Source organism: Symphodus melops (assembly GCF_947650265.1).
Source record: "Symphodus melops genome assembly, chromosome: 6".
NCBI lineage: Eukaryota > Metazoa > Chordata > Actinopteri > Labriformes > Labridae > Symphodus > Symphodus melops.
The window spans coordinates 11449697-11466536 of NC_136696.1; the positions used below are offsets into that span (position 1 = coordinate 11449697).

General features: G+C 41.5%; 1 protein-coding gene across 2 annotated transcripts in view; it reads right to left on the reverse strand.

Annotated features, from left to right (window-relative positions):
- Positions 1 to 1319: 1319 nt before the first annotated feature.
- The window catches only part of mrpl23 (mitochondrial ribosomal protein L23), a 44552-nt gene continuing 29031 nt past the window's right edge, over positions 1320 to 16840 (reverse strand). For both annotated transcript variants that reach the window (XM_079346079.1, XM_079346080.1), the window contains exon 5: positions 1320 to 2295. In XM_079346079.1, coding sequence (XP_079202205.1) covers positions 2131 to 2295 — 165 coding nt within the window. In that variant the 3' untranslated portion in view covers positions 1320 to 2130. The remainder of the gene's footprint in view (positions 2296 to 16840) is intronic.

A 16840-nucleotide genomic window follows, 5' to 3' on the forward strand; every position in this document is an offset into this window, starting at 1 on the left:
CAATTTTGGCAGACTGCTTCACAGATGTTCTGATTTAGAGAAAGCTATCTTTCATAAACTCAATTAAAATTTACAGATAAAAATAATACGACCAATTACCCTGTCAACACAAGTTATTATGAAGCATCAAACCAAATCAAATTCTCTCATCACCTATGACTCACCCGAGAAGTCACATCTCACCACACGTCGATCACTGAGAAGGTTTGTTATTGACACACGATCATGTTTTACTGTCCATCTCGTTGCTATCACAACACTCATTGTTTTACTCAATTCTGCTCCAGCAATTTTTTTGATTTATTTATTCTTATAAACCCAAGTTAGGTGTTCCTGTTTGGGAAGCTGAAATGAATAAGAGTGTTCAAGTGTGTGAGCAAGAGATGAGCTCACCGACCAAGTGTGTCTCAGTCTCAGTTTCTCTTTTGATGCTCTTCAAAACTTTGTCACATTTCTGACTTTGATTAGTAGTCTTCAAAGTATCCATAACACAACATAACCATACTGTCAGCAGGCCCTAAACAGAGTAATATGTCAGCACCCAAATGCCAGATGATTTAAGAGTTGGGTACAGAATGTCCCGATGACGTGTGTGTGTGTCAGACTTGAGAAGGCACAGGGTATCCCTGTGACAAAGAACAGGGGGAGAGAAGGGTTGTTGTTTTTTGGCAAATTACAGAATATGATTTCCCAACTTTCATGTGGGGTCCACTCAGGCCAAGAGAACAAGAACAGGAATTTGGTCTCCCTCTCTGTGTGTAAGGCAGCTGTTTCTTTGGATTGGGAAGTAGAGACAGAAGGAGTGGAATAAGAAGAAAATAGTCATGAGTGAGGCCGACAGAGAAGAGAAATAGGAGCTCTTTTTTTGGTTCAAAAACAGATTTCTTTATAGCGACGCAGGAGGTGAGTGGTTCCAGGCAGCAAACAATAGGCCAACAGGATCAATATTGACATTCTCCTTAGCGATAGCCGAGTTGGCTGGGTGAGGTCAGGGACTGGATCTTTATATTAGCCAGCCAGCATTAGTGGTCACGGCTGGGGGACACTTACTGTAACCTTGGCCTCTCACATAATGGAGGGCCTGAGAAAGTCCAGGATTGGTCCCTCCCCTTTATGGGCCCTATTACGGTAAGAGACTAGAGTCCTGCAGTGGGCTGATTCAAATACAGATCATTACTTTGTCAAAACAGCTACCAGACCACGTTTGCACAGATGCGAGCCAGCTTGTGTGGCGAACAGCGTCTCGAAGTGCCAGTTGTTGAGCGCAGCAGCCTTGGGAGATGAGGCGAGGAGAAAACAAGACAAAGTCAACAGAGAAGTTCTTGGACAAGTGACCATTTATTTAGTCATACTCCAACAGAATTTACAATAAAGACAGATTCGCTGGCAAGTCTTGCATGCGAGGCAAACACTCACAAATACACACACATCTTCTCTCAGAGTTATGGCAAGAAGTGTTACCACAAAATAATAAAACACTCCAGCTAATTCCATATTGTTGCTTTGCTGACACAACATTTAAATCGTTGTTTACCTAAAGTGGTCAATTAATCCAAGGCAAACTTATAAAAGAGGAAAGGATGTGGGTTGTCCAGGTAGACAGATCCAGCTGGCAGAGAGTTAGGGCTTCTAGGGATACTACAATCTACCACTCCACAGCATGGCAAAAGAAGAGCAGTGCTGAAGACGGATGAGGAGAGGAAGAAGAAAAGGAACTTCTGAGGAAAGACGAGAGACAGAGAAGTGGAGTAAGAGGAGGAGGAGGTGGACAGGAAAGGGAAGAGGTCATCTGAGGTGATGGAGACTCTGTTCACTGGGCTGGTTTAAAAAAAAGATGGAACCCAGCCATTCTGCTCCTCCTGTGATAATTTTCTGGCTTGGGTTTCTGGATTGAATCATTGCACGCACACACACACACACACACACACACACACACACGCACACACGCACAAAAACACACACAAACACATGTCTCCAGTCTCCTACACACCCGCCAAGTTCTCTTTAGTTTAAAAACCTGTGAATATTTCTTACAGAAATAGGGCTGACATCACAACAATCCTGTTGCAAATCAATACACGTTGCTTCTAACGAAACACCCTCCGCAGGGTTCTTTGTCGGTGAGCTTTCTCAGAGTCCGAACCACTCTGTGACCCCTCCTCTCCTGGGGTCCAGTTTCTGCCTCTGCTTCTCATCCTCCATGAACTTCTCCTGCATCTGCTCCATGGAGCCCTCCGCCGACGCCGACTCTTTTTCTGGGAAGATGTTGGGGAAGGTGAAGGTCTGGCCCTGAGCCTGGGATGAAAAAACAAAAAACAAAAAATAAGCAAAGAAACTGATGCATTTCCATCAAATAATGAATTTGTTGCTTTATTTAAATTTAAATTATTCAGAATACCTTTTTTTTTTTTTTTAATGTGCAACGAAAGACATGTACTAAACTGCATTTTAACATGAACCAATTCCCTTACGTTGCACAGACAAATGGTGGAATGCTCATTTAAAATTCAAGACATTTTCCCTCCATACTGCTCTTTCAGTTACACAAACTATCCTTTTCTTGCTGGCATTCAATTTCTCCAACTCTCTCCCACACTTTATCTCTCTCCATTTCTCTGGTCTTGATTTATTCAGAGGGAAAGGATGGTATCCATTATTTATTCCATACCAACCCATCTCTGGACGTGGCTAATGGATCACTGGTCCAATGGTAGTCTGTGTCAGGCCGCCGCGAAGTACAGTACAACACACACACACACACACACACACACACACACACACACACACACACACACACACACACACACACACACACACACACACACACACACACACACACACACACACACACACACACACACACACACACACACACACACACACACACACACACACACACACACACACACACACACACACACACACACACACAAAATAACAGGGCAGTGGGTGCAGGCATGCACACATCTATAGCCTATCCCTCTCAGCCTCTCCCAAGGACACCTGGCAACAAGAATTCACTGTTATCAATCTGGAGCCAAATCATTGCTGTCCTTAACTGACTTATCTTCATAAAAGGAGGGCTCATATTTTCAGACACCTGAACCAACATGTGTTTTCAGTTTCTGCGATTTTTTTTCTTTTTTTCCCCAAACATACTCCTCACAAATATACCCAAAGTGATCACTAACGTTGTATTTAACACCAACAGCTTCCCCTTCAACAACGAGAGTCAATTCAATTCTGTGAATCATGAACTTCTGAATTATACTAAAAAGCCACTATGAGATCAATTGCTTCCATGAACACAATTGTCAATCAACTATTCAGTTTAAATATGCAAAATATTTGGTTTGGGGTCAGTGTGTAGGCGTCAGGGTCTGGTCTGGCTCTTATGTGAAAGTTACTTTGTCTGTCTCCAATCCCCAAAATACCACGTGAAACATGCATAAAACTACCACATAGCATGTTTCAATTCCCAAAGAGGGACATGACATAAAGCTCACTTCGCCAAAGACGCAGAATGGAAGAGGGAGTGGCTGACACAACCTACAGCATGAGTTTAAGTCTTAGTGTTACTTCAACGTCAACCTTTTTATTTCTACCTTCACACTGAGCTGAAATTGTGTATTACCTAGTGATGAACATTAACTTTTGTATATGGATAAAAAATGTTCAAATGTACACTATATGAGATATATATGGTAGGTCAGGCCAGCAATTCTTATAGGACTGAGATTATTTTATTCAAGGTCTCACTGAAAATCTAAAATCTCCCAGTTATTTGATTTTAACTGGCAGCATTGTGTTATGATGTATATTATAATAAAGGATTATAGAATTCAAGTAATCTCCAGCACACAGATAAAAAGTTTATTGTGGACATTGTAGTTTATTATTTTGAGGCTGGTGAGAGTCTCCATTGCAGCTTTGTTTAGCTCCATCGAGACCCCGACTGAGAGAGTAAATGGGCTCATATAACGATCTTCATCGCCAAATTAATAACTTCAAATTTATCAAGCTCTGAGAATACTCAAAAGGTTGTAATGTTGACAACGCTGTAGGGAGTTACAGTATTTTCCTGGGCTCAGGTGATTTAAATGAAACCTGTTGTAATGTTACGTTATATTAAGGGCAGAGAACCAGTCTGCCATCCCATGGAATAGATAATGTTGAAAACCGAAGGCTTGGCTAAAAACATATTCTTTGTTTGCGTGTGATAGATATCCATTCTTGACTTTTACTTCACACTTTATCACTTAAGACTAAAACACTGACTGTTCAAAGTTGTTTCAGTTAACCAAACGACAAATTCGAACCCGTTCCTTGCACACAAATATTTGCGAGCCAGCTTGGAGAGTTGCGGGTACGGTACCCTGTGTCTCTCCACCGAGTGAGCTGCAGTCTGCGGAGAGAGGAAGCTCCCTCATGTAAGTTTGCATCTCCCGAATAGTGCCGCCGTTGCTTTAACCACAGCATTACTCTTCATTTACTGAGGTCAAGAGTGCATGCAATGGTCAAGTTGTGCTGAGAAGCGCCCTCTGCTGATTCGAATTACACTACTCACAATATGTTAGGAATATTGTGAGGTCCTCTGTGGGTTTCATACATAGGGTGTTACACGTCAATGATTTTTGGGATATCGAGGCAATTGTATTAGGCTGACAGACAGACCTCATTGTGTTTTCCACATAGTGGTCTCACTGTGTACAGTGCGCCTTACATATTGGAGGAAATTTTAAAAAAAGACAAAAAGACAAGCCTTTACAATGTCACACTAATTTCAATATTCTAGGGATATTAAAATCTGGTGTTGTCAGTAAGTCATTCCCAGTTCATCATTCAAGCAGCCATAAACAAATGACGTCACTTAACAGATGAGCAGTGCCACCTGGCCATAGCGGGCCTTCAGGTCTGTGGCAGGCAGTCAGATGTTGCTTGTGAACTTGGTGTGTCTCAAAGTGTCATCAGCAGACTTGCAGAAAGACAGAACTACGGGCAGTGTTCATGACAGACCCAGGAGTGATGGAGCAGTACCTAAGGACCTCTGCACTCGGACAACGTTATGCTGCAGGCCCATCATCATCCCCCGATCCTACCAGCACACCCCCAACTTTCTGTTCATGGATGATAATGCTCCACACCACATCGTGCCAGAATTGTCACAGCTCGACTTCAGGAAGTCAGAGTGCCTCATACAGTATGGCCAGCAATGTCCTCTGACCTAAAGCCCATAGAGCACGTCTGGGACCAGCTGAAGCAGCGACTGGATGCTCGTACCCCACCCCCACCCCCAGCTAAATTGTTGTCAAATTCACAGAATTTTTCAAAAATAATAGATGAAAAAAGGCTTATATTTAGAGTCTGCAAACTTGTAATTTATCGTAAAAATGTGTAAAAGCCACAAAAAACAACCTGTTTTATCCTGTTACAAATGTATGCTTAAACTTTTCAAAACAGTAAAAACATGGTTTTATGTAAACATGTACCACCTGAACCATTGTCACTGAATTGTGAACTATAGACAACAAAAGTTGTACTCTCAAACATCATGATGTGTTACGAAGAAGCTCTGCTCTGTGCATGTGGAGAGCCACACCTTCATGTGCCTTCAGATTAATTAGGTCTCTCCTGAGACCTTAGAAATCCAATAATGGTTTGTTAAATAGTATCAAAACTAGCTTTCCAATTTACAGAGATAATGGAGTGGGTAGTGGTGTTATTTAAAGTGATTCTATATTGGGACTGTTATTTTTAGGTCTTTTTATCAGACAGCTTCGATTTGTCCTCCGTGCATCACTCCAGTTTATAACACATGGGAATGCATGTCCTACTTCTAGGCATTAAAACAGCAGCCTTTGTCACGTAGGACTCCGTTATCTCATCACAGGTGAGTTTAACTCTCACCACTGCTCGCAGGATACCAATGGGGTTGATAATAATATCAATGTTGGGGAGTTCTCAAATCCGTGTGGAAAAGACAAGATGGTCACTTGACTGGAAAGTAACTGTGTATGTCACAGCTTGAATTTCCCTCGGGATCAATAAAGTATCTATCTATCTATCTATCTATCTATCTATCTATCTATCTATCTATCTATCTATCGATGTAACTCTGGAGAATGAGAATTCTCATTCTCGTATAGCAAAATTAGCTAATCCTAGTTTGCCCTAATAACAGATGTATATAAACACACATATGTATATATTGGTAACTGAGGCAATCACATCAACACTTGGATTACACAAATAATTATCACCCAATGGTTATGTGACAAAAAGACAGTAGCAATGGACAAGTGTAGATTATGCTAAGTGAGGGATTTCAGAGAAAGCGGCATGTCCTGTTAGTTTACATCCACCTATCAAGACATGAGCAGTATCCAAATATTGATACAGTTAAACCTCCCCCATTTCCATATATACAATATTACCATAAATTGTTAAAAATCACGTTGAACTTCATTGGTGCCAACTAAATTATTAATCAACTAAAAAAAGAGAGAGAGAGGAAGAGAGATGCACAGACGGAGAGGGAGAGTCCTCTGATAAGAGCTTTGAGGAGCATCTAGAACATAATATAACCGTTTATCAAAAGTAAAGCAACCCAGCTCTTGTGTTTTTGTTTTGCGGCAACGCCTGTACCACGCTACAGGAGGTTACTAGGAGCTGTAGTAATGCAGGAGAAGAGGGACCAGAGAGCAGACCCAGCTTGGAGGAGAAAGTTTAGTCAGGCACAGGCAGTGCCAAACACCAGAGAAGCACCTGGAAACCGAGGACCCCGCCAAGACCTTCAGCGTCCATCTGCATCACACACACACACTGCCGTCGAGGAACACAGAATCCAAAACACAAACACTGGACGGGGCCAAGGGAAGTTTGCCAAAGGAGCAAAAGGAGGAGTAGGGAGAAAGAGAAAGAGGCAGCAAGGAGAAAGATGGGGTGAGGAAGTGACTGGAAGATGAGGAGAGGGAAGAAGTGTTGACTGAGGAAGAGGTTGACCATAGAACTAAAAACAGCAGACCTGGCAACGGGGGGAATAATGCAGAGCCAAAAAAGACTTCACCCGACGTGAACTAAACGTTGTCGCATGACAATTCCCAGTTATACCGCATAGTGCTGGACACTTTGTGTGTACACATGGCGAAGATTACTACTGGCCTCAGAGAGCGCGATTCACAAAAACAACAAAGCCTGAGATTGAAATCAACAAAGCACTGAGACTCATTAAACAAGTCTTGTTGTTGGCAGGAGGCCACGCCCTGTGTGTGTATAGAAGTGTGTGCACAAGCGTGTGTCAAACGTCTGCTTGACACATTTCTGCGATGAAAGAAAGTGCTGGCAGACAGCATTCATATTTTTCTTCGACATATATATACATTGTACCACAGTGCAGTCTGAGTCCCCTCGGTCTTTAACTGCTCCAAGCCAAAACGATCTTTCCTGCATGTCTGTCCGCCTTCTTCTGTTAGTGTATGTGTGTGTGTGTGTGTGATGAGAGCACACTGGTGGATTTATGGAGAAGAGAAAGTTCTGGACAAACAGGACATAAGACAGACAGTCTGGAGGTATGTACCTACAGGATTTCCCCTTCTATTATCTTCTCTGCTCCAGAGGCCGTGATATTTTCCCTCACTCTGCCATCATCTTCACTGAGGTCCCAATTGGATTTAGATGCCTTCCAGGAATATTAAGACGAGACCCCACACTGCCAGTGATGTAAACATACTCCTCTTACGCACATGGACATCCCATTACACCCAGACTTTCCTCTAAATGAGGGAAAAGGAGAAACACAAGGGGGGTTGTGGGTTGAGAAGGAAAGGCCAATGTTGTCATCAATCCCCACTAACCCGTCTCACTTTCCCTGTCTGTGTAGGTTTCCCTATTAAGCTCTAATTTTACTGTCTTGTTCTCTTCCAGGAAGTGTGTATTTAGAGCGCTGTTCTGGCTTACGTCACATTTGGATGCGGCTGTCAGTCTTTCACCAGTTGATTGTGGACCCCCGTCTAATTAAGCATAACAACCGGCATCCCAGCATTGTTTTCACAGCAGTAAGATTTAAAACATGATCTGTATCTTTGCTGTCATTATGTGCTTGTTTATGACCTGTGTGAATATCCAGGGTGTAAAAAAAAAAAAAAGAGTCCCCTGATCTAACCTGACTTTGTGAGGGTGTGTGTAATCCCATAATAATCCTGTCCCATAGGGAAGGAGGGAAAGAGGAGAGCAGGCGAGAGATGGAAAGAGACACACAAAGGACAACTGTATTCAATATGATTGACCTTTGCTTCTGATCTTTGGCAAACTGAGGGGTAATACATTTCCCTCAAGAGAAAGGGGGAAAACAGAAAAGAAAAAAGAAAAAAAAATATTGGCAAATGTGTGTGCAGGAATGCATGGGAAATCCATACTGGGAAAATGTAAGGGGAGACTCTTTTATTATTCATAAGCTTCGATTTAAGTATGAAATATGAAAGCCATAGTTGTTCTGGCTGGATGTGTTAAAATGTCTTTGATGAAAACAGGAAGGTGCTGGTGCACAGTGTTTTTCGGACCTGGAGCTGAATAGAACATTAAGGCGCAAGGACACAAAAGGCTTATTCAACCTGCTGCTTTTGAAAAGAGTTAAAACACAGGGGGGACAAGACTGGACTGGAGTGGACTTGACCAGGACCAGACGTAAAGTAAACACGGCCGAGTGACATCAGCATTTAAAATGGCACAGTAAGTGAAGTAAGAACTATGCGACAAACCCTGAAAAACAAAACATATCAAGGCAATTTTTCAAAGTTCATTACTCAGGCCTGTTGCAGTTCTGACTTCATTCTTTTTCAATATCCGCAGTGAACAAGAATGCCTTCATGGTATCAGATTTTATGTCCTCTGGAATGAGAAGTTTGGAGGAAATTTTTATCACTTTGAGGACTGTAAAACAGCTGTAAAACTACTCTCAGGGTCAAATGGTTACTAAAATTCAGATAATCTACAATGTAAGAATGAAATCCATCAGGAAATACATTCTAACCGCTCTTTTTATGACTTGAGACCAGCCTCTGTCCCTTGTGCTGGCTTCAAGACCTCAAGCACCTTGAATTATTGTGGAGCCTAATAAGATTTGACTTAAGGTTGGAAGCCAAGTACACTGACTTCTTGGATGACAACACTTGACTGAATTTGAGAACATAAGAGCTCTCAATTGAGTCGCAAGGTCTGAATAAGCTTTTTCAAAATGTGGAACCTGAGTTATTTGATGTTAGACAACAGCATATCCCTTTTTGTCAATCCAAAAAAGCTATCAAAAGACATGGCCAGTCACAAAAAAAAAACGGCTAATAAAAATAAGGCACAAGTTGCCTGTTTCTTAAGTAGTACAGACAAATCTTTTGTTTTTGTGCAAGTGTATGTCCAGGTGTTGGCGAAAGAGAAAAAATACCATTTAATGATTTCTTAAGAATGAATCCCAATCACAATTTGACCACACTTCTTTTTTTACACAGACTTAGGAGTTATTTGCAAGTCATTGATCAGTACAACAAAAAATCAGTATATAAGATTTTAAAATGCAAAAATGCCTAACAATGATCTATTTTAAAAACTGTTTTTGTCTTCAGAAACCAGCTGGTTCACTTTTTTTTTCACACTGCTGCAGGACGAACCAGTCCTGAGCACAGTTACCTCTTGCACATAACGTTGTAATACAACACATGCATGGCTTCGAGTAACTATGAAGCATGCTTGGTGTATAAGACAGGTGGACTCGAAAATCCTAAAAAAATAAAATCAAAAGGAACGGGCGGTTGAGTCTGCGTCTGCACATCGGAGAACGTGACTGATACTTTATCGACTTTGTGGCTTATTTGGAGTCATTTAGACAGACACAACCATACCACTCCAGGAAACAAACACAGAATGGTGACTCTATTACACTCCCACCTGTACACAGAGAGAGAGAGAGAGAGAGAGAGAGAGCTGTTGACTGATTTATATCAAGCAACATGCATGGAAATAAATGATTAAACCGTAACATTTAAGAAGTGTTGTTTTCGTTTGCAGCCGTGAATTATGCTGTGTAATGAAGCAAAAGAGGATGGGAAGCATGAGTGTATGACCATAAAACTGTAACAGATAGAAAGTACACTGTAGTCTGATACTATTATCCCTTTGCTCTGTCAGATCGTCAGTAACCTGACCACTGACTAAATCGTTCCCACCTTTTTTTTCTCATCCGTTTTTGTTGGCCTCATCCTCAGATGAAATATTGTAGCTTGTTTCTTGTTGGTTCATTTCAGTTCATACTGGCTAAGCCCCAGTAAGCCGTGGCTTGTAAAACCACAATCTGATGGACTCATGAGTAGCTTGTTTATTGGACAACTTGCTCGCAACCTGTCAACCTAAAGATTTTACAGCCAAAGAGTAGGAGAAAATTAGATTGCATTTCCTTAGATTTAAGAATTGTGGGTGTGTCTGCACCGCTTGTCATAATTCATTACCTCTGGTTTTCATACCAGATAAGAAGGAATTAGCTGACGAGAGTGATGTACATGGCAGGCTGTGGTTTGCCCTCGGTTAATTTGTTATGCACGGCTTTCCAAGCATGAGTAACTACTGGCTGTCCAATGTCAAAATCCAGTTTTTGTACCCATACAGTACAATCATGTGGAAATAACCAAACATTGGACAACATGTGGTTGAAAAACAGAAACCTGGGTTAGTAGAAGTATCCAGGCCAAATCTGAGGAAGTCCTAAAAGGAGTTCAGTGGTATCAGTCAAAACATTCTTTGCGTAAGTGCAGATTTAACTGTTGATCTTAAGCTTTTTCAATTGAAAAGTTTGAGCCTGAAGAGCTCTATATGAGAAGTTAACTGTGAGAGGTATGAAAGACCATGTTAGAGTGCAAAAGAGGAGAAGGTATGAAGCAAGTGGGCTTCACATCACTCTCACTATATCTCATGACACACACACACACACACACACACACACACACACACACACACACACACACACACACACACACACACACACACACACACACACACACACACACACACACACACACACACACACACACACACACACACACACACACACACACACACACACACACACACACACACACACACACACACACACACACACACACACAATGAGAAATATGGAGGATAAAGGACAAAAACGTTTGAGAGAGCCTGAAAAGGTATGAGGTAAAATAACAGCAGCAAAAAAAGCAACATGCGAGAGAGAAAAGAAAAAAAGAAAAGCCCTCTACAAAAAAGTCAGATAAGTGGCAGCAAGAGTAGACCACTAACCAATAGCATCCTGCTGTGGGTTCATTCAGGGTCATGACCTCGACCCTCCCACCAATTACAATGACATCTCCTCCACAGCCCGGCAACAGCCAATAACTTGGTCAACCTTGGCTTGCAGCAGGGTGTGTTTGTGTCTCCATGTCATTCATACTGATAGCCCTTAAATTCATGACCTATGCTCCTAACGATGAGAGACATGTTAACACTTAGGTTTGCAGTCCAAGGTTTGTCTGTAGACTTCACTTTGCACATCTGATTATTTACCCGTCTTACTGACACAATCAACATTGCATCCAATTTCAGAGGAGTTTTCCATCTCCTTGTGCTGGTGGCTAACGTTCTCATGTGCAACCATAAAATGAGTTCTCTGGGAAAATTAAAGGGTCTACTCTTGAGGTGAAAATGTTTTACGAACACATGTAGCAGGGGACGCATCTGTCAATGGGACAATCTGGCTCTTTTTACAAATGTAACTATATTTAATTCACTAATCATTACAAGTACACCATTAGCTCCACCAATACCGCATGTTTTCTTTACCACATTTGACTGAAGGCTATTCTTCGCCGTGTAAGGGATGTTGATGTTATAGTATACTCTTGTTTCTATAAAACATAAAGATTGTTTTTATTGTGTTTCTCCCCTCTGGGACTAATAAAGCATATTGAAAAAATATTAGAGAGGACAGGGGATGGAGTAAGAAATAAGGGAGAGAGTGGGGAATGACGTGCCGTTAAAGGGCCCACAGGGAGAAAGACAGCCTCGGTACAAGCGGCCTAACTGTTAGGCCACTGATTAACTATTTTGTGGTTATTTATTGAACATTTAGAATTGAAATCAAAGCATTTTGTTGAAATGAAAATGGAAGATTTTAGTTTGAAAGTAGAAATGACTTGCATTTCTTGCAAACAGTTTTTTCCGCCGTTTTTATTTTTGACTTCTTTTTTTCCGGTGTCGTCTTCCATAAAGACAAAATGTGTGGACATTGCTTTCATGTCGTGGATCGGACGTGTCATCCCATGACTGCCCTGAAAATAAGCGACCTGGACAAGAGAGGTTCTGAATGTAGGTTTTGATGAATTTTCGATTGGCCAGCCCTAGTTTCTGTCATCATCGATTGTTTTTATGATTAATGCCTGAATGTTCCTTTTTTCTGAGATTAGTTTTAATCAGTAATTTGATCATATAAAAGTAGTATAGTTTGGGACCTCTGGTTGCTAGATGGAGTAGAAGGACGTGTGTAGACAGGCTCTCTAGCGTAGATTCAATAACTTTGCAAAAAGACTCGTTACTCTAACGGAAAGTGAGAAACTAGATGGACAGAAAGGACCCGAAACAAAAAGACTCAACAAACAAAAGCCACAATGCCGAAAACTCAAGATAAAAACAGCTCCGCCGCCAAAGATGGCAAAGTAGCATTACAAGCTAGCAGCAACTTATGTGGAGCGACAGGACACCCCGGAACGAGCATAACATCGGGAGACCTACTGGAAGCAATAAAGGAGCTAAAAAGTGACAACGACCACTTGAGAAAGGACATTAAGTCTTTTCACACCGAAGTGAGTGTTAAACTCGATAGTCTGGACGAAAAGATGCAGGGATTGAAGGAGCGAGTGGGTGAGATGGAGACACGATTGGGGTAAATGGATGAAATGGCCACGGAAATGATTGAAGCGCTCACAACAGCTATAAAGCGCCAGAAAACTCTACAACAAGATCAAGTCCAGATCAAGAAGAAACAACATCCACATTTTTATAGTCGCAGAGGGGGAAGAGGGAAGCTCCGTAATGCGCTCCGTCACAGACCTTCTCAATTGTGAGCTGCCACTTTCCAGGGACATGGAGCTAAAGATACAGCGGGCTCATCGTTCCCTCGCTCCGAAACCGGACCTACACTGGCGCACATGATGCAGGGACGGGGCTACAAGTGTGGAAGTGCCTGCCAAGAGGGACGAAGAGGACCCCAACATGACATGGCTAAAAGAGCTGCTGGGCTGGCAGCGACAGGGCAGGAACCCGCTGGGGATGACACCTACTACTACAACAAGATTTACCCTAGACCAGGGGTACACTCAAATAGAAACACAAAAGGTCCACTCACCAAATTTCCAATCTGTCCAGGGTCCAGAACAGTGACGTGTAATTCCGAAATTAGAACTCCGAACAAAAAAAGGCATTAAATCCACAAAGCATTTGAACTATGCACAAAGGGTGACGTGTTCTGTCCACATCAGTGTGAAATGTGACACTAGTTCTTTAAACGTGGGCACAAAAGGTCAAGCGTAAAGGCCAGGCGTAGACACTGGTGTAAGGTTTTGTGTTGGTGTTAGTTTTGTTCGTAATTCTACTCTTTGTTTCATAACGACGTTTTAGGTTTCCACTTTAGACGAGGGCAACTGTCTCACTACAGATTTAACACATCGGTTTTGTGCTCCCCACAGGCAGCAAAATACACACCGTCTTAAATTCACTATTTTCAGATTCCCCCTCTTTGCTTTTTATCAAGTTTGGAACTCGCCATGCGTTGTTGTAGCTAATGATGACCTGTGTAAACGCAGTATATCCAACCTAAAACTAACTTCTTGCAGAGGGAAAAAAAAAAAAAGCAATCCAACAAATGTCGATCACCGCTATACCAGAATAAAAATGAAGCGATCTCACCAGGATGCGTGCCGGATCGGGCCGTATTTATTTTGCCAGCGTGCTCTATATTATAGCCCACCTTCAATTATATTTTATGTTTTATTAGTGAAACATAAAAGTTATTCCTCTCTCCAGAAAAAGACGCTCTCGTTGGCGCCGTCATGTTTGTTACGTGTACGTCACTTGGCTGAGTCTGCGCCTGCGCAGGTGTTGGCAGCTGTCAGAAACCAGGGTAAGGCGTATACATGCCACAGTATCCCATTTTCTATCGGAGTTCTCCAGGTTAGGGTTTCCCGGTTTCTGAAATTGGGATATGATGTTTACATTCACAAACAAAAAAAACGGTACACCTAAAACCCAAATCATAACCAGAATACTCAAGTCCATGTAAACGCAGTCATATGTATCTAAAAAAGAACATGAAAAGTTTAAAAAGATGGGTTATGTGAACTCTTTGTAAAGTTCATGTAAGAATAGTAGAAAAAGAGGTGTAATAACATTGCTACCTAATCATGTTAATTTTGAATTAATCAAAGAAGAAAACGACAGAGAGGGCTGATCTGGGACTGTCAAAGGAAGGACAGACATTGTTCTGGTATCTCTAATGTATACGCTCCACCAGAGAGTGACTAAACATTTATAAAATCTGTTTCTGATCAAATTGAATCAGTGAGTGAGGGAATTATAATCTGTGTAGGAGACTGGAACAATATTTTAAACTAAAACACAAATACAACTTGTCCAAAAGCCTAAATATGTTAATTAAGTCATCCAGCTTGTTTGATGTGTGGAGGGAGAAAGGGACTTTACACATTATTCTGCAACTCACAAGGTACATTCGAGAATAGATCACTTTTTGATGAACGTTCACAACAACACTCAAAGATACCAGAAAAACCAAAGCAAACAGATTGTAGTGAAAAATTGATGAAACAAATAAAAATGATAAGAAAAGACCAAGACAATATGGAATCTGAAGAGATGGAAAAGAAACTACGATTTACAAAACAAATATTCTATGAATCTGGACCCAAAGCCACAAAGATTCTGGCAAAGCGCCTCAGAACACAAAAAATTAAACACTCAGTACAGAAAATCAGAGAACTAACCAGCAATAAAATAGTACATGACCCAGACATAATTCAAAAAACCTTTAAAGAATACTATAAATCGCTGTATTCGTCTCCTGAGAATATAAACGAAAGAGAGGTTAAAAACTACTTGTTAAATCTGGATCTTCCTTCCGTAGGTATTAACCAAAACAAAGCTCTAACCTCTCCAATAACGAAGAGCTGGACGAAGCCATCAGTAAACTGAAGACTTACACTTCCAACACTAAAGTCCTGGGAGCGATGGATACCCAAATGAGTGGTATAAGATCTTCAGGCAGGAGGTCTCCTCTTTACTGTCCACCCCCCCCCTCCTGGAAGGAAGCGGTCATGTCTGTAATCCCCAAGGAAGGTAGAAATAAAGAGTACAGTGAGTCATACCGACCAATCTCTGTCCTTAATGTTGATTACAAATTATTTACTTCAATAAAATCCAAAAGACTGGAATATTTAGTACCAAAGTTAGACGCGGACCAGACAGGTTTCATAAAAGGCAGACAAACCCAAGATAACATTAGAAGGACAATACAGCTAATAGATACAATTAACAAACAAAAAACAAGTGCAGCCTTAATTAGCCTCGACACAGAGAAGGCCTTTGACCGAGTCAGCTGGCCTTTTCTTTTCTCTGTGTTGGAGAAGATGGGTTTCAGCAGTCGATTTATTAAATGTGTCCAAACCCTCTACGTTGAGCCAACTGCCAGAATTAAGATCAATGGCACCTTAGCAGAGAGATTTACCCTCTGTAGTTTGTATACAGTTTGAATGCCCCTTTTGTGTTGTTTTCTGCTGTTTATTTTCTTTGTTCCAGCTGTCTTTATACAAACAAAACTAAAAAAAAAGTAGTATAGTTTCACACCATGATTGACAGGTGCAGATCATGCAGAGTGCACCATATGACTAAGAAAACAGAAAAACTGCAACATGACATTGAACTTTCCATTTCTGTCTGCTTCAGATTGAGGAAAGTGTTCTGCTGTGGACGATGCAAGTTAGTAAGGAAGGCAAAGACTATGGATCCAAAAGCACAATATGTTAGCATCAGTTTATGTGCCAACAGTGTACACCAACTTGTGTCCTTAAGCATCACCAACTGGAACACCCTAGTCCTTAAAACATATTTAGCAAAGTAGAATCTTAATCTTGCATTGGATTGGCATTTGGTATGCTAGCTCCTTATCTGATTAGAGGTGGCATTACCATCTGGGTGGCTGTGGCTCAGCTGGAAGAGTTGTCTCTCAATCCAAAAGGTCAAGGGTTTGATCCCCAGCTCCAGCGAGCAACACATCCGATGTGTGCTTGGGCAAGACACTTAACCCCTCCCTCCCTCCAACCAGCTCAGGAGAGCCTGACGGGGGCTGCTCCCTCACTCTGAGTTTAAACACATACTTTCCATTCGAGGATCAATAAAGTAAATTTTCTTCTTCATCTGTGGAAGTTGGAGTTCGCCAGTGTTGCACGTCCCATGTATGGAAGCTGTATTTCTCGGGGCGGGCGGCCCAGGTTTGGGTCTGACCTGTGGCTCCTTTCTGCATGTTGTTTTCCCACTGTCTCTATCTCTCCCTAATTGCCGACTCTACCCACTGTCCTATCTCTCAAATTAAGACCCCAAAATTAAAAGTATCAGAGCAAGATTTAATTATTGAAGTAAAATCATCTGTAAATTTAAGTTGGAGACTCTTTCACTTACGGTGATTGTGGTCATCCATTGAAAAACACTTGCTGAATCCAAAGTTAGACAGGTGGGCGAACACCATCTCTGACGACAACTGAAAATA